Source organism: Cottoperca gobio, chromosome 16 (genome assembly GCF_900634415.1).
Source record: "Cottoperca gobio chromosome 16, fCotGob3.1, whole genome shotgun sequence".
Lineage (NCBI taxonomy): Eukaryota > Metazoa > Chordata > Actinopteri > Perciformes > Bovichtidae > Cottoperca > Cottoperca gobio.
In genome coordinates this window covers 5,231,331-5,250,266 of record NC_041370.1, presented here as the reverse complement: position 1 = coordinate 5,250,266, position 18,936 = coordinate 5,231,331, and the positions used below count along the sequence as shown (strand labels likewise).

At 41.6% G+C, this 18,936-nt stretch overlaps 1 protein-coding gene across 1 annotated transcript; it reads right to left on the bottom strand.

The window, feature by feature from the left end:
- Positions 1-1,932: 1,932 nt before the first annotated feature.
- rspo1 (R-spondin 1) lies at positions 1,933-18,350 on the bottom strand. Its single transcript, XM_029452443.1, has 6 exons — positions 18,084-18,350; positions 12,960-13,680; positions 10,742-10,936; positions 8,351-8,494; positions 7,523-7,747; positions 1,933-3,381 (listed from the first exon to the last, which is right to left on the bottom strand). The coding sequence occupies exons 2-6, from the start codon at positions 13,054-13,056 to the stop codon at positions 3,161-3,163; spliced, it is 882 nt and encodes a 293-aa protein (XP_029308303.1). The 5' UTR covers positions 13,057-13,680; positions 18,084-18,350; the 3' UTR covers positions 1,933-3,160.
- Between the last annotated feature and the right edge of the window lie 586 nt (positions 18,351-18,936).

The window sequence follows — 18,936 nt, the reverse complement described above, 5'->3', positions numbered from 1 at the left end:
TGCACCATCTTTTCTTAAAGGTCCACTTACTATGTGTGGAGCTTTCAGCTGCATCTTGCAGGTTGCTGTTCCACACTGATGACACCTGAGCCGGCTCTATTCCCTGATGAAGGCTGTGAGATGCAGATGAGAACTAGTATACAGTAATTGAATAATTGAGTTGAGATTATTTTTGTCTGACAAACCATAAACAGGATTGTGCCAATCTTTGTATTTCAGGCTCTGGGTTATGAGTTGTGCTATACGCTTTTTGTTTACGTTTGGATCAGCGATTGTGCATTTAAGTCAAGCAGACATGGATTTGGTGTTTCGCTATTGACGTGATGCTCTCCCTGGGGTCTGCCTTAAAGGCCAAACTAAAGTAATGAAACCATTTAGTGTTATGGATCTTGGCAGATCAAAAGGTACCCATATACTCCATTTCTCTTGGAAAACATGGGAGTTGGGAACAACAGAGTGAAAAAAAGAGAGAGTGGGAGGTGAGGGAGAGCTCCGTCCAATGGAGCCAGGGTAAGAATTTATGGTCAGGAAGAGCGATGAATGTGTAATTTACGGTGCATACTCTACCATTCCCCCTGCCCTCCCTTTTGGTAATGAGAAACGGCTGTTTTGTTGTAGGGCCAAGGCATGGTACCCCCTCCCTTCTGGCTATGACACACCATTAGTTTTTATTTCTGTCTCTACTTTTACGACCCCTGCCCAGGCGCCAGCATTTGGCCGGTGATCGGGACCATCACACCATCGAAGCTCTTCCACCTCCCAAGATGGCCTCCTGTAGCCTGAGGAAGACTATACCATAACTACTGAGGAATCTTAACTGGAGATAGAGGTGTTGATTGATTTCAGGTCAGAGAAGGATACTTAGTCGTGCAGATGTTCCCCATAAAAGTATGATGGCAGCGCGAGTGTGATAAATAGTCCTAATTATTTGAGAGTGTCCTCCCTTGTCGTGTGTGCTTAAGTCTTTTATATGAATAAATTATTACTGTTTTGTTTAATCAATAAGGTTTAATTCCTCTTAAGTGCCACTTGGGTCTTACTTTAACACGTTGGGCCATTATTCTATTGTTTATTTATTGCACTGTTGGTTAAATAATTGCTGACATCTGAGAACATGGTGAAATGTTTCTACTGTTAAATGTGACTGGGCAAAAACACGAGTGGTCAGACGGGCAGTAAACAAGCTTATCCAGATTCTAAACCACTTTTTATGTGGAGGTAAAACCGCAAGTGAGTGCACATGAAACGTTTATAATAATCCCTCTTTGCACAAGAGAGCTGAGCATAAGCAGCCTAAATACAGCAGTTTTATTTTATTGCACTTTATATTAATTTTTTACTAAAGTTGTGTCGCTGGGAACGCCACATATATATACATATATACATATATATATATGTATATATATATAAAACCCAAGAAAAGGATCCACCACATAGGGAAGTCTTTATAAGATTGTGTCCTTATGTGTAAAACATTTCATTCATTAATACAAGTGTATGTTTTTATACCATAAGATAATTTTGGATGACTAACCGATACATCGATTGCAGACAAAATCATGAAAGTCAATCTAACGTAAATCAGACAAACTAATAGCAAAATCAGTGTATGACTGAAGTTTCATCAGCTTCATCTGAACTTTATTTAGGCTTTCACAGAATAAGCTATACATGATGATTCTAATACTTCTTATGTTAGATGATAAACACAATTTGACATATTCAGTATCGCAATCCATAGTATGAATGAGTAATGTAGCGTGTAACTTCTCCTGAAACTAATATCTTGTGTAAAGCAAACAGACACATGGAAAACAATCTAAAGGAAGAAAAACAAAAAGACTTTTCTCTGCATCTGTAACGTCATGAAGCTTTTGGAGTATACATGTGTAAAATGCTATGATTGTTCTGAAACTTGAGCAGTAGGAAACATTATAGTTGTGCAAAATCTTCAGACCCTGTTGCAAACAGACATGATTACTGAGCAGCTGATGATTTGATGGCTTTATATGATAATCAGTGGCTTGTAGTTACTGCATATTCGATATATCACTGTGCATTTACATTTACTTCCTCTTGTTTTCCAGAACCTATTCCTTCAATTCCTACGAGTCCAATATTAACACACATGTGCAAATGTAAACACACATTTACAAACCACTAAGTTCCATTGACAAACAACTTGATTCCGTGCAGAAATGCATACAAAGTACACAAACTTTAGGTAGAGACAAACACACACGCACACGCACAGACACACACACACACACACACGTTTGCATGCACAAAGGCACGCACATGCAACCTTGTACACATGCAAATACTCATGTTTTTTATTCCTCGTTTTCTGTGCAGTTATTTTCTGATACAAACACGAACATTTAATTGGGAACAAACAACTAAGCTATCAAAAGGCAAAAGTTTGAGTCAAGATATGAGCCAGTAATTCTCCTGCATCTTCTCTTAGGCTTGTTTTGTAATAGATTCCCTCCTCAAAATAATATACTGTAAAGAACACCTTCTGTCCTCAACAACCACAAATGATTTCCAGTGCCTTTCTTTTTTTTTGTTCCATCTCACAACAGGCAATGAAGGGACAAAGACTTAATACCGTTCATTGTCTTTACATCACGCACAGCGGCATTTGGGAAAGTCCATCTGCCGCCACGTCTCAAAAACATGAAAACAAATGAAGAACAGATTGTGATTAAAAATCGGAATGGAACAAAATACATCATAGATCAGAGGGGAGGGAAGATAACCTTCATTTTATTATCAGACTTCCAGCTTGAATGCTGCATTTGAAACACAGGAATCTGTTCTTAGTTCAAGAAGCTACATCGGTTCACCAACCACAATCTTCGACATGGCTTTGCTGCTTAGACATGCGGTCCAACAGTGATCCCTCACGGTCGAAAGAAACCCAACAAGTCTTTCTGAACGCCACAAAGACACCAGTATCTTCCAGAAATGTTCATCTATTCAAAACGCTCAGAGAAGCCTTTTGTGTTGCAGCAATCCTCCAGTTCTCTTTGCATCTTCTACAATGCATAGCAGCATTAATGTGTTCCTTCGTCACTTTGAACTGTCTATGGCTGGTGCTGCTGGGTGAGGCATTGTCTCTGTTTTTCTCTCAGCCCCATCCAGCAGGCGATGGAGTTTAGCTGACGGAGCTGGTTGTGATGCTGGGAGCAGTTGTGGTCCTGCTCTGGCCTTTTCTCCTCTTGCCTCCTCCTCCTCCCCCTCCTCCTCCTCCTCCTCCTCCTCCTCCTCCTCCTCCTCCTCCTCTACTGCCACCTTTTCCTTCCCGTCCACGTCCACGTGCGTTCTCCCTCTCTCTCCTGTTTGTGTCATCTTGTCTGTCTCCCTTGCTCTTCCTCTCTGAAATGAGAATGCATAGAAAATCTGATTAATAGTTTATAACACTTCTCAAATAAACTCCCGTAAGACATCTGTCATCATCAGATGTTGTTGTGTGTAGAAGTGCCTCGATTGCCTAAACAGAATAAATAAATTCCTGAAGGACGAGGAAGTGGATGATAGGGTACAACTCAGGGTCGTGACTGCTGTGTGGTTTTCAATACAAGTGTACACCATGACCAGAATTATTCATAAGTGCCAACATAATGTTATGTTTAGCCACACTGACAGGAGAAGTAAAGCAGCGGCAACAAATAATTATCTGAGAGGATAAAATAATACATCAATCATTTGGAAGTCAATCGTTTTTAGCCACGTTAGACTGAAATATCTCAAGAAAGTTTGCACCGACTATCATGTCCCCAGTGGCTGAACCCTAATCAGTTTGGTGAACCCCTTCCTGTATCGCCACTATGAGTTACAAATGTGTACATTAAGCGAAATACCTTGGCAACTGTTGGGACATTTCTGTTCCCAACAGCATCTATTGTTAGAACTTTGATGATCCCTTAACTTCCGCCATCAGGTCACAATGTTAAATAGTCCAAGCTTATGACCAAATACCTGAAACACTAATGACACACCCATTGGTTTGTGGACTACTGTTTTGAAGTCTCCAGTTAGACGTCGCCATATTGTGTTTTTGCAACCAAAAGGTCGAGCAAAGTACAACCCAGCACCGAACAAGATTTACCAAAATGTTAGGGTTAACTTTCAGGATCTGAAAACACACGGTGAAAGGATTAAAGTTGTGAGACGAAGGACTCGGAGAGCACCCTCACCGACAACACTGTGGTAGCGACCTGTCAATCACAAGGTAACCCCGCCTTAAAGCACACGCTGCTTTATCGTCTATTTTGCTCTAAATGGGAACATCATTTACCAAATGAACATCATGCTGTGTTGAAGAGGACTTGAAACTAGCGACTGAGACCATAAACTAGACAGGAAAATGTTTACTGAGGTAATAAATCAAGTTTGAAGTTCAAGGTTATTTTCTCATTGATTTATAAACATGCTGGACACGGGGAAAGAAATGTTAATTTAGGGTACTTCAGCGTCGGCGTCGCTTGTCAGACCCGGAGGTTTCCGCCTGGTACAGCCTCAGAGAGCCGCTAGCGTGACTGCAGACTCTTTGTCTTAATGTCTGTTTCAATAGCTAATCACTTCCTTGTCCCACTAAACACACACATAGGTCTCCCACCCATCTCCTCTCTGCTGGTTGCATTATGATCCACACCTGTCACATATAATTACAGTCAGAGTATAATTGCACTATAAATACAAACATCCATCACGGTGTGGTTAATGTCCACATGTAACCCATTTAGGAGAGGAAAGAGCTTCGTTCTGCTGCTGATTTTAATATGCAGCACATGTAGCGCACTCGGGACAGTCAAGTGACACAATCTTCTGTCACATAAATCACTTTAAAATCACTTCTGGCATAATGAGTTAAACATTGTCAAGGGCCCGATAATGGCCCATAAGAACGTGAAGAGCTGTCACAAAGTGGAAATGGACATTGCGTCTAGTATCAGATAGCTATTGTTTAGGCAGCACTCAAAAGTATTCAGTTTTGTATATCTGAAGGAGAGTAGTTAGGCTGAAGGATGTTTGTTATGAACTTGTGCGTTGAGAGTCTCCGCACATCCTGGAAACTGAGTGAACACATGCCAAGGGCTGGACAGTGTTCACGACGCAGTTGACAACAGCGAGGCTTATGGCGCCACCATGTTTGTCTCCTGCTTTGCAGTTAGAACTATTGGTCTGTGTTTATTTCCCTACTAGCGTTTTTAAACTTGTCGTACAAACAGTTATGATTCTTCGGTTTTAAGCGCAAAGTAGAAAAACTAAAAGTCAAAAGGTGCAATGTTTCTCAAATTTCACCAAAAAACATGTTTCTACATAGCCAGTGAAAATCATTACATGGTGATGGAGTGGATTCAGTGTAGCTGAATGTGGACAGACACAAAACATTTCCTCACCGCAGGCCCATGCAGAGTCACAATTACTTTTCTCAACTGAAAACAAGGCTCAGTCCCACACAGTAGGAATAACTCATCTTTGTCGAGAGCCATTAATGACAAAATCCTGAAAACAATACTTTCATTTGGCTCAAATCACACACGAATATTTTATGATCATCAGTTATGTGCTGTCTTGAATTGATAAACATATTTCTGAGCTTTTATGGCCGCCATTCAAACAAGCACTTAATAGTTTTAATTCCTATCAATGACGCACAATGAGAGAGAGTGAAGCATGAGTGAAGTTAAGAGTCCTCACACACACTCTGCAGCATCTGAGCTGATGTGCTTACTGTGTAAGGACTTAATTACTTCTCTAACAAATCACTAATGGAGCCAAGAGTGGGGAACTCCATCAGTTTATGACAGCCCTGATTGTACCTCCTTTCCATCCAAGCTAAACAATTTTGCCTGACAAATGCAATAACACATCCAGAAAATTCTGTTTCGCGTGAGACCCATTTTTGTGGAACTTTAGGAAAAGGGGAAAAGATTTGCGGCCAAATCAACACAAAGCGTGTGTTCTGCAGACCACTAAATCACTAATGTTATACAATGTCTGCCCCCTGTGTTTTAAATAGCCAGCCTGCCAGCCGACTCCCACAGATGGATCCACAGCTGTGCTCTCTTTTGTTGTTGTGAGTTGTTGTTGTGTTCACCTGAGTCATGGTGCCATCACCCTTGAATTACCTCACAGAGGCCTTTCTGATATGACCTACCAATTTTAGAAATGTGGTTGTTAACGTAGCAGTTTTTCAAGGGAAGTTTATAACATAATTATTCTTCTCAACCAAAGGCTAACATTCTTTCCAGGATGCAGGTGTCAAACAGAGAAACCTTGCTTCTCATTTCTCAAATTGTGCCTGTCTGATGAAGATCCCACTCCTCGCTGAGCAATGAGAAGCCAGCCTCCTTCCCTCTGGACATTACCACAGATCTATATGGGACAATGTCAGATCATGTTCTGTTCTTTAGACTCGGAGCCCTAAAGGAACTGGTCCACAGAAGAGGATGGCGCTTGAATATTGCAAGCGTCCTACATGTTTACTTGCATATAAGCAGGCATATCATCTGTTACATGTTGTAACATGTGTACAATTGCCAACAACGTGCACATACCGTTACGCAATTTGGCTGTTGTTTCTCGAAATGCCCTAAACGTGTCACCGTCCAATAACAGACTTTAAATACTGCTCATTAACGATTTTCTCAGTCCTTGTAAATGAGTGCAAGTTTCTAATTTTGGTTAAAATTGACTCATTATGCAAAGCAGATGAGTATACGGTGACATTTAGAGATAATCACAAAAATCCCTTTGCCGTCGAGGAGAACAAACCGAATAACAACTCCCTGCTATTTCGGTGTTTCTCAAGGCTTATCATCCCAACACCACTGCAGGTAAATATTGTCTCATCACTAAGGACAAAAGGTTTAAAAGCCAATAACCAGGACCATCGTTGTTTTTTGTTGTTGCTCTTTTCATCCAATAAACCTCGGACCAGTTGGCGCGCTCTGTCGTTTATTAGCTGTGATTGAGGCCAAGAGCGACTCATAAGCTGTTGTGAAAGTCGATAATTGCCATTGACTGTTGAGAACGACTGTTAACCTGCTGGAGAGCAAGTTGCTGTGTGGATGATAAGAGCCCAAGCAAACATGTCACGGCCGTGTAAACCTCACGCTTCAATGGTCTTCAGAACAAATAGCCCTTTTTTTTTAGCTCTGATCCTTGTCCAGCTTTGCAGTGCGTAATGCCTGCCCTTCATCTGCTTGGCTCGTAGATGGTGTTTATTGTTTACATGCTGAGAAGTCAAGAGATTTTGTATCCTTCTGTGAGCTCAGCCAAACCAAACCCAATCAACATGCTGCGGGTTACAGACACGCTGGCGGGAACGCAAGCCTTTGGATGTTGAGTAATGGTTCCATCAGTCATCATATTAACATTTCACGATGCACATGGATTTTTATTGCTTGTTCATCTGTAATGGGAGTACTGTCACTAGTTAGTAACTTCACTTTTCAATCAGAAGTCCTTGCTACATATCATTTTCTGCACTATATGTATTTTTGTTTACCTCTCACGCAGGGCGTTTTGGTCACAACGCATCTCCTCCTCTCTGTCTGTGGGGCACAGGTCTGTGAGGGTACAAAGGCCGGGGAGGGGTCTGGGCTGTGGACCTGCAGAAGGGGCACGCGGACCCGAGACTGCGAGCTTTTCTTAAATCCACATGTTTTGTTCTTCTTCATACAGGAACCCCATTGGCTCCACTCTCCCAGTTCGCACTCTGCAGGACGCTGGCCTGGTTAAAAGAAGAAATGGGACTAAAGTAGTGATTGAATGTTCCACAGCTCCAACATCTCACATTTGTTTTGCAGCAAACACGTCTGCTTTTTACAGCTCAGCAGTCTTTGCTCAGAATAATGACTTTAAGTCATTTCCAAATCTGAAAGTAATTTTATCTCTTTTGTTTTTTTTGTACTTAAGGAGGGACAGATTCAGAGGGTTTGCTATGAACCTGAAAATGTACTAAAAGACTAATGTTAGATTTCTAGTCTCGGTGGACCAGCGGGGTCAAGTTAGAACAACAACTGTTAATGCTTTTGTTTCTAACTTACGACAAACAAGTTGAAAAGGAAAAGAACAGAAAGAGATCTTGAGATCTTGTGATTTTTCTCAAGAGTTCACTTCCACTTTTCCAGGCAGAACATAGTTAGCTGCTCAGATGAAGTGATAATAAAGAATTGAGTCAACATGTGGCTCACACCTACAGTACCAGCTGCTTCAGGGAGTGAAAAGCACTGAAAACAAACGTTCTGGTTCATTACAAGAGCATTAAGAGATCCCACAGCTAAAGTTTTGAAATTAGTCAAACAGTTCATGTTAATGGTCAAAGGTCACTCACCGACACACTCCATGGTCTCATTGGCGGTGCGCTGGCCAGGAGGGCAGCTGACATAACATCGCCCACTGTGTGAATACAAGCCCTCCTTACATTTTGTGCAAAAATTGCGATTGAAACACGCTTCACAATTGTCTATTTTACATTCTGAAAGACAAAAAGAGAGGATCAAATGAGAGGATCGAATCAGTTACAGTCACATTGTGTCTGGTGATGGTTCATTTTATTAGATCATTTCTAGTGGAATATTCATTGCACGTTTGGGCTGAAAAAAAAAGCAAATGCTTCTCCAGAGACAGGACATAAGGAACTTATATTTTATTTCCTCTGAGAGATTTATTAGTAATTAAACAACACATTTAGGGGGAGTGACACTCTTCTCTTAAAAACACATGCACCACAGGCCTTGTTTTTTTGGAAAGAATGAGGTGTGAATGAGTACAGCCAGGATCGTATCACTTCACTTCTTGTGGTTCTCTCAAGAGTTTCAGCACACCTCCGGCTCATTAAAATCTCTAACTCTCCAGTCAAACAAACAACTTCACGCAATTTGGATAATTACAAGTATAGGGGGATAAAAACCAAACATCTTAAAAGACTCTAAAACATCTTTGGTCTCTATCTTGAAAGACACATCTTTACTCTCATGGAAGAACAGTGGAGATGTAAATATGTCAATTCCACTTTATGAATATAGGTAAGGTATTCAACTCACTGTATGCATGTGTACTAAGCTTACAGTTTACTCTGCAGATGTTCTTATGCAAGGTCAGACATGATCTAACGCTGATTCCTCGCTTGGTTCAAGCCTCCTGCTCCCAATTACTAGTTTTAAGTCCTTGACAGCTACAGAACTGATGTTTGTTGCCCTGTAATGTAAGATAAATGTTGTGCACGAGACATTCTGGGATGATATGTATAAAGTCAGATGATTGGATAATAGGGGGGGGGGGCTCTGAAAAGAATTTTCTGAGGAAATGTGGACCTCTCTGCAACAAACCTGGACAGTGGAAGAGTGCAAAAATATCCAATAATAATAATAATAATTAAAATTGTGTCATTCGCACTGATGGAACAAACCTCACATGGAAAAATAAGATGCATGTCTAAATATAATCTATAATGTTAAATTAGAATAAAATGGTTTAAGGGCTGTAAAACACAGTCTCATCATTATAGTGTGACAGCTGGAGCAAAACAATTAAAGCTCCTGTTATCGAAACGTAGAAGATAATGCATCATCATAAGCAGAGTATTATTCAGCACATCTGACAGGTATTATGTGATGCAGGAATGAAGAAAAACATCTTTAAAGAAGAATAGCTTGCATTTTTCTAACTGTAGCAGAAAATCACAACAGGCTGATGTGCATTGTAGCTGTCCGCCAAACACCTACACTTACTTGAAGCCACGGATAACTTTGACCATTTGAGTTAATTAAAGTAATAAATGTATTACTGTGCGTAAGAATCATAACCGTAGCCCCGCTCATCCTTAGTTACTTCAGAGGCTGTGTATGATACAGTTAGTAAGAGTGTAAAAGTGAAGTATAACCAACATGTATTGAGGCCTGGCATGAACTTTGCACATGAGGGCTAAATAAAAAAACACAGACATATTCTCAAAAACAGACAAACAACATTTGTGATGTTTTTGTTGGGACTTTGTTCTAATCCTGTTTTCAGGGAAACAGACAACAGACTAAGGTGCTGGCACTCCTCCGCTAAAAATCAGGGATCGGTGCCACCAGAAACAACTAAGTAAGTTTAGTAAGTACTGTGACTGTGCCTCCTCCCCTCCCCCCTTCCACCCACTTTCCAAATAAGCCAAACCTGCCTCTAACCATAATGAAAACCAGTTCAATTAAAAGTTCTACTGACTTTCCTCCAGTTCAGCACATACTTTGCTGGGTTTGGTGCTTTATTCCACAGGGATAAGTAGCAACAACAGAAGGAATTCATCAAGTGGTCATTCGCATTCACTCACAAGCATCGGAGAATAGTAGCACAGATTAGTTCGGAAGAAGGGAAGCAGCATGAAATAACTTAGGGTTGGAAAAATGGTAGGATCGCTGTTTTCTGCATTCATATTTAGGATACAAGTAACATGCTCAAGACAAAGATATTAACAGGGTATCCCTCTGCTCCACCAAATACCCCCATAGTGTACACAAGCTGGAGATGTTGAGCCAAAGATAAACAGATAGTTTACACTTCTGCAGGCTTGATTGGACATCAGCTGTGTGGATTTCTACAGAGTTGGCTTATGCCAAGAAGTTAGCTTGAGCCTGCTCGATTTGGAAGTTTCCAGATGTGTTGCTACAATTCTGTGGATGCACAGTGGGGCTTGCAATGTCCCTTTGGTCAACAGTCTACAACACAAAGTGAAACTTACGGGTGCATCTGTTGTTGCCTTCTGGGTTCCTCATGCCAAAGTATCCCATTGGACAGGAGGCCAGGCACACGCCTATCTGTCGGATGTCATTGCGCTCCAGGAAGATGAAGAGCTTGGGCCTACATTTAATACAGCCGTTGTACTCTGAGCATCGTTCACAGCCTTTGGGGCAAGATGGAGGCCCCTCAGTACTAACTGTGGAAACATACACACAATAAAGAGAGAGGAAAGAACAGTCAGGTTGAGGTATAATAACAGCATGGTGTACTATAACCATAAAAAGATAAATCGTTTCCAGCCAGATATGTATTTTCAAAACTAAATAAAAAGGACATTTGTCAACATTATGCCAAAAGAAAAACATTGTAAAATGTAGCTGGCATCTCCACAGATTCAGCCATAAACCTGAAAGTGCTTTATCACTCCAACAAGCACGGGTTAATGCTCGCAGCTTAATCTAACCTGGGGCCAGGCCAAACATCTTTGTTTGAACAGTTACTCACTGTTTACTTCAAACTGCTTGCCGGAGATCCTTAACAGATTTTCTTTTGGAGAAACCAGGGTAATTGAGGCTGACAGCCTACCAAGAGCCAGTCAAAAATCAGGCAACTAACATCAGACACGGCCTGTACTGGGGTCGGTCAGAAATGTAGGGCATCAGAAAAGTGCAACAAGACGAGGCCAAGAATCAAATCCTGCCAGTGGTTTTCTATAGTGGTATCAAACAGCCAGTATCCCCCTGGCCTGAGTCTGAAAATGGACAGCAGATGCATTTTCTTCACGTCCTTGTAATCCCAGATTCAGACATTTTTTAATTCCCTCATCCTCCAAAAAGGCACAACCGATACACGCAACCACTAATCTAAATCATTTCCAAGAAAAGTGTGTCCAAGTGCAAATCCTTTTTGTAGGAGACGAAACCACAGACTTTGGAGTTGATTTACAGTTCTGTACTGTATCACCTCTAAATATACATACCCTCACACAGCAATCCATCTGTCGTCCTGCCTCCCAGAGATAAATCAGATGGTAAAAGGATTCTCCCATGAACAGATTACACCATGCCTGAGTCACGGTAACCTCGAATGCAACGATTACAGCCAGGTCTTGTTGCTCACTATCGCAAATAAAAGAAACTAATAACGGCCCAGGGGAGTAAGCTTTAGGGGGGGTGGGGAGTGTAGGAATTAGAGAACGTGGTGTTTTAAGTGGTTTGTGACACGTGGAGGATTGAAAAAGAGAGAGTTTGCGCTGTCTGAAGCTACTCTCCTCTCTGATGGTATCAGGTTGATCTCTGCATGATACTAAACTCATTCAGGGAGAGATATCTGATGACATTAAAGATGTAAAAGCTGTAAATCAGAGGTGTGAATTGCAGATCGCTCCCACATCTGAAGCCTCAACTGACTGTGACGCTGTAGAGGCGAGTGACCCACATCCTTCTGTCCTCATTACATTGGCACATGACAAACTGCGACAGCATTTAAGGTCATTGCATATTCATGTGAGTGAATATACTGTAAAAAAATATTCATTTTATGTGATACAAATAACAGTTCTTCCTTCCCAGTATGTGTGGTTTTAATAAAACCACATCTGTTACTGCGGCCAGTCATGGTATTATATGAATTCTGGTTCACAGAGGTTAGGGTGAGCTTGGCATTGGCTGAAAGCTCCTTGTGTGTAAAGGAAGAATTATTTCAAAGCTGACAGTAACACCAGCACTGAGACTCTAAGGCCAGAGATATACTGCAAGCCGGGCCGAGCACCATCTTTGCGGTTGCATGAGGTCAGAAAAATGCTTCCAACAACACTGGCGGCACGGTTCAATTGAGAGCTTAGAACTGTCAGGTACTCATTCCATGATGTGCCCACGGAGCCAGACACAAAAAGAGTGATGGCTTTGAGGGCGAATCCATCAAAACCCTTTCAATAAACAATCCTAATACCCATAAAAGTTTTACATAAACTGAGAGAGGCATAATCTTAAAAAGAGGAAGAAAGACGAGCCATTCAGGGGAAACACTGAACCTAACATAACCCATCTAGGAAAAACAAATAAGAATGATGAGAAAATAAACAAAATGTTATCTTTACTTTGCTTGTTAAATGTTTACAAGACGTCCACCACTGTGACTCAGACGGCAGTAACGAAAGGCAGCAGTGCTACAGAGGAAGATAAATGAGATCAAAACAAACTGAGAAAGAGCGAACTCACCCCGTCTCTGCCTTCTCGCCTTGGAGAGCTTGAGAGCATCGCTGTGACCCATGGAGCTGAGGAAGACCATTGCCAGCGCCACCAGTCCCAGCTGCATAGTCCCTGTTGCCTTCCCGGCCTCGCAGGGTCCCCCCCTGCGACCAGATGGATCAGGTGGGGGGGCCCCCCTTCCTCTGTGGGACAGGTGGATCACTCTGTTGCCGGGACAGTTGATCCCTCCTCTCTCCTGCGGTAACGCTCTCTTTCTGTCTGTCTCTCCCTTTCCTCCCCTTTCTCTCTGTGTCGTTCACTCTAGTGGCTGCTGCGTCTGCAAGTCTGCGTCGTGGAGGATGATGCTGCGGATGCAAGTCTAAACGAGCCCGGGGCACAACAAGCCATCACGCTGGTAGTAGTACTGCCAAAGGGAGTAGACAGCGCGGGGTTGTAGGGTGAAGGCGTGGGGGGTCGGGGGAAGGTTGAGGGGTTGTGCGGAGGATGAAGAAAGTGGAGAGGAGATTGTCGAACTTCTGGTGGTTCAACCCATGAAACTTGGAGTGGGCCGGCAAGGAAGCAGGGAACCCGTTGTTTGAGGAGGGTTTCTGTCAGTAAGTGCCTGAACTCAAAAGCATGTGTCTAAATAAAGATGCTCTAAAGGAGGCACTAAAATCTGAGCTCGACAATTGAAAGAAGGTGGAAGCAGGTTCTCGACTATGTGTGAATCCACATCTGCTTGTAACAGGACCTGCTGAGAAAGAGAGGAGGCAGAGAAGACAGACAGTTTAGGAGAAGGGTTGTTACAGGTAACATTAAAGGAATACTTTCACCTTATTTGTTTTCTTGATGAGAGTTAGATCACATGCTTGATACCTCTGTCACGCCTGCATGATAAACGTAATGCTACAGCTAGCAGCCCGTTAGCTGAGCTTAGCATAAAGACAGGGGGAAACAGCTAGCCGGGCTCTGTCCAAAAGTGACAAAATCTGCGTAGCAGCAACTCTAAAACTCCCCGATGAACATGTGTGTTTGTTTAATCAATACAAAACTGAGGTGTAAAAACAAACAAGTTGCAATTTTACTTGTTTTGAGAGTAACTATTTCTTGGCCAGACCGCGGACGTATAACGAGAACTGGATACAACGTTGGAGCTGTGGTCTTGTTTATTCCTGTTCATTCAAAATAGCTGAGTAACCGTAAGACTGCAGAGTGATACAATTACCCAGCTCTTCTACGTGTGGGGCCCATAGATCTAGCGTTTCCTATAACCCCGCCTCGGCTGGCTCACATGAACGGCAGTTCATTAAAGTTTAGGAAAATAACCCTTGATTCGGCTTTTAGTGAAATAAAACTTTTAGGACATAATGATTTCAATATGGGCTATTTAAGTGTTTATACTTGGTAGTTGATCTGCATTTAAAAAGTATCTTTCCCAATGCCTGTGGGGAAGAAGGTTTTTGGGGCCCAATGGCATAACATGACGGTCCTCGGTTTGGCGACTATGAAAATTAGCTTCCAAGCCTATCGCTGTTCCTGGGTTCTTGGACCAGACGCATCTTCATGGTTATGGCGAGATTCCAAAAGTTAGTGCACCTGACAAAGAAATAATTCAAGAAAGTAAAATTTGTAGGTTTTACCCTTCGATTTAGCTTTGGAATAACGTTACCTTTAGACAGAGCTAGGCTAGCTTTTTCTAGTCTTTGTGCTAAGCTAAGCTAAGCTAGGCAGCTGCTGACTCTATCTTTATAGAGGTATATATATATATATATATATATATATATATATATATATATATCTTTTCATCTTACTCTCAGCAAGAAAACGAAGCATATTTCCAAAAAGTAGAATTATTACTTGAATATGTTTTTCCAATAGTGATAGAATAATATCAGTGTGCTATAAACACATGTACATACTCATAACCAGCGACATTCATTTCTAACCTAATGCAACAAGAATTTATCGTTTGGCCTGAACTGCATTCACTTCGGGGTCACGGCGTTTCAAGCTGCATTTGGACTCGGATGATGACTTGAGCGTGTTCATTCTTTGAAAGTAGAGTGAAGTTAACGCTCTCTGGGAAATGCAACACACACACACTCCGACTGAAGGCCGTTGTCATATTTGGTACTGAGATCTTTTTGAGATAGTGTCATACGCTGCCTGTATTTACAGCTCTTGTGTGAAGAGGACACACAGAACATGTTAGGATCTGAGCAATGGGAGGTCCTCCCTCGCAGCTCAATAAAGAAAAATAGGACCATATTTGGCTGTCGAGTTGGTTGTGGCTCTGAATCACACAAAGGACAATACCATTCAGTGCGTCTAAACATTCCAGCGAGCAACATTGCATTATTTGTTAAAGTATAAATCAAAAAGGAAAAAAATAATCTCATATTTCACCATTTTAACTGGACTGACCCAAAATCATTTGAGCATCCAGAATATGAATTAGACTCTAGAAATAATAATACATTTGTATTTCTAACTGACAGGAACGGGTACAAAAAAAGTCCAGATTGATTTCCAGCATGTGGAAATGATGAGACATCTTGTGAGAAGCTGCACTATATTTCAGTACTGAAATGGAAGAAAAGAAAACCCCTTAGTAAAGAAAATGTCATTACTGTTAAACATTAAGGCGACGTCGCTTCATGTCTTTAGCTAAATGGAGTTTAGTAGCGACGCTTATAAACGCGGGCATCTGTTGAAGCGTGTTGGTGCTGAATGAGTCACAGAATACAGAATGTATTCATCCTAGAGACTAATTTTCTGTTTCTTTTATAATCATCACAATTCCATAGCATTGCTTTACACCTAACAAAGTACAGGGCTAAGTGTATCCTCTCCTAATTGAGAAACACTTCACTCTCTCTTCCCCACCAGTATAGGTTTATTTACATCTTAACACTTAATGACTCACAAATGTCACTGACACCTCTCGGCTGAAGTCATATTTACAGGAATGAGCCAAAAGAGTGGTGCGGCCAGTCTTCTGCAGCACCTGTTACTTGAGAGAGTGGAGAATGGGACATGCTAAGTCTCTAGATCACTCAGAACATAACCTTTCCAGCACTGAGTAACTCAAGACATGTGCCAGAGACTCTTTCATAACCCAGCACTCCCACGGCTCTGTGCAACCTGCCAGAAGCACACCTCAGCCCCTCTATATCTGCTCACACACACACACACACACACACACACACCGTGGAGATAAGAGACCGCGCCGTAAGGTTACTGAGAAAACAGATTGTTGTAGTCTTAGCCCATTTACATTTGCCTGTCATCTCACCAGGCAACTGTGGAGCTTCCGTGGCACCTGTGTGTTTTTGAAAGTTCTCTGTCTCTGCTCCCTCATCCATTAAACTGTGAGCCTTTCCTCTCCATCATCTACATTCAGCTGAGCCCAATGAAACTAAGCCCCTCTCATCAAATAGTCAGGAGATTAAATTGCCTCCTTTGTAAATCCAAAGTTTAATCTATCAATTATTCAAGCACTGAAAGGGAGCTCCCACACTGGGAATGTATTGAATTTGAGAAGGTGCCACAACTCTGAGCTCAGAGTTACAAATGCAACCTGTCGATGAACTTTCTGCCTGTGACTGAACCTACTGGCTATTTAACACATATTTAAGAGCTGAACAAAGATCATCAACACCTATAACGTGGGCCAGAATGCCTCGATCGCACACAAACTGAGAAGGTTATGGGAGGACAGTAATAACGGCACAACAGGAAACACAGAAGGCAAAGAAAGGACAAAAAAAGGCACAAAATTCAGAGATTTCACCGTGAGTCATAATGTCTTTTTCCTCACATCGGAGCCTTGGAGCCAACCTTTCCCTGTTCCCTGCAACATGTGGCCCCACACTAACCTCAAAACTCTCTTGTTTTCTAAATGAAATTATTTTTAAATAGCATCTGCTCCTCCAAAAGTAGAGTTAGTGGTACAAAAAATGTGGTTGTCCTGCCCGTGTGTGAGGCAAAGTTACAGGAATTTGTGGGTGATTTTACGCAGTCATAGTGAACATTCATGTACATTTTCATATGAATACAATCCATGATTTGTACAACCAAGCCATAAACTCTAGCAGTGCTCGCCAATCTAGCCCACAATGAAAAACAGAAAGAGAGGAAGAACGTAAAAATGATGGTGAAGAAATAATAGAGGGATTGGGGAAATGAGGTGTTGACTGAGGCATCATCTGTATGCAGGTACCCGAGCGCTCAACACCTTTTTAATCTACATCTGAAGAAGATTAGCCTGTCCACCTCAGTGTGGAGAAACACCTGGCTGCACCAGCAAGCAGCACCCACAGAAGCCTCAACCATTTTGGTAATCACTTCCTCTGCTCTGCAGCTTAAAGAATTCTGGCAGTAAGAGGTCAACTGAGCATCAGTTGAAAAACACTCAACACTAGGAGCGGAGAAGAGCCTCTTCATCCAATGAAACCACCGCAAAAACTCTCTCTCTTTTTGAGTTTCCATGTCGGACTAAAGCCCTGCACAGCTCCAGCAGTCAGAGAGGCTTGATCTTGTACAGCTCAGTTAAGCACAGTTCAGATCTGCCTCGGAGGCTCGCACACCATGCTGGATTACAGCTGTTTGCATTGCACTGCTGCTCAGAGAGAAGGAAAATCAAGTGCAGATCCCCACCTGTCCCCAGTCCAGCGTTTCTGCCGCATGTCACTGCTCGGTTGTTTTTCTAAATCTCTCCCTGCCTGTCAATTTGACGCTGGGGAGGATGACATGTATGTAGCTGCAGAGAGCAGCAAGGATCTAGTGTTACTTGAGGATACAAGTTACTTTTTTTAAAAGGAAAAATCAGCAGCACTCATGATGGAGCACTTAGAGTTTCACGTTTTAGGAATTAAATCAAGGTATTATGTTCGTCACAGGCATACAGATAATAATGATATTATTTATAGTAACCTATAATAATGATAATGACGATAATGATGCTCAATTAACATGTTAAAAAGAGATCGTTTTCTATTTGTTAAGGGTACAATAAAGTAACAAACACAAATGTAGATTCGTTATAACAAAGTTGAACCCCAAATTAGGATAATTATTCATTTAAAAAAAACGCTTACCAAAGCCTTGAATCAGTTTATCAAAATAGTAAAATGTGAAATAAGAATAACCCACCTGTACAGCGGGGGCTCCGAATAATGCTGTTCATTGAGCGGTCGGGACTCAATTTCCTTTTTTATAAGGGAAAATCCGATACTTGTTTGGTCACAAAGAACTCCTCCTACAGGATACCCCCATGCAACTTTTCTCTGTCATCATTTAAAAAGACATATGATTTCATTTCTTTCACATCTGTCACAATTTCGAGTTCACTTCCTTGCAGGCTGTGCAGAGGATGCACAAGACAGAAGATGTGCAATGGATTAAAAATAAATTCCTCCAGTAAAAGATTATACGCATAAAAATATATATATATTCCGATGAATTTAGTCACTCAGACTTTTTATTTCGTCTTCTTAAGTGAGGACGCATGTTTGCACTGAAGCTCCTGCGATTGCGCTTTTTAAATCCACTTAGGAGCGTCGAAGTGCATCCAACTCAGACAAGTAGTTAGTTACAAAGCCGTGATATTTGCATCCAAACCCCAGCACTGCCAACGGGCATTACAGGCCCCACCCCTCAAATACTCAGTGAGAAATGAAAAACCTGCGGTGGACTTGTGTAAGTGTTGCTAATATTGTGTGCATATTCACATTTATTTTCTTATCTCATGTGATTTGATAAAGATTGTTCTTTCTCTACTGGGCCTTCATCTTGGAAAGAAAGCTTAAATATGACACAAATAAAACTTAAAGTTTAGTTACGAATGGATTAAAATGTCATGATTTCATGGCGCCGTGTATGTTACAGATGAGCCTTTAAATAACCTTCAACACCATAAATTAATTTTTATTTCACCAGTTTCATCCCATTTTGTTTCTGCATATGCAGCTGGAAGTTTCTTACTTCTGATTTAACAACAAAGCAA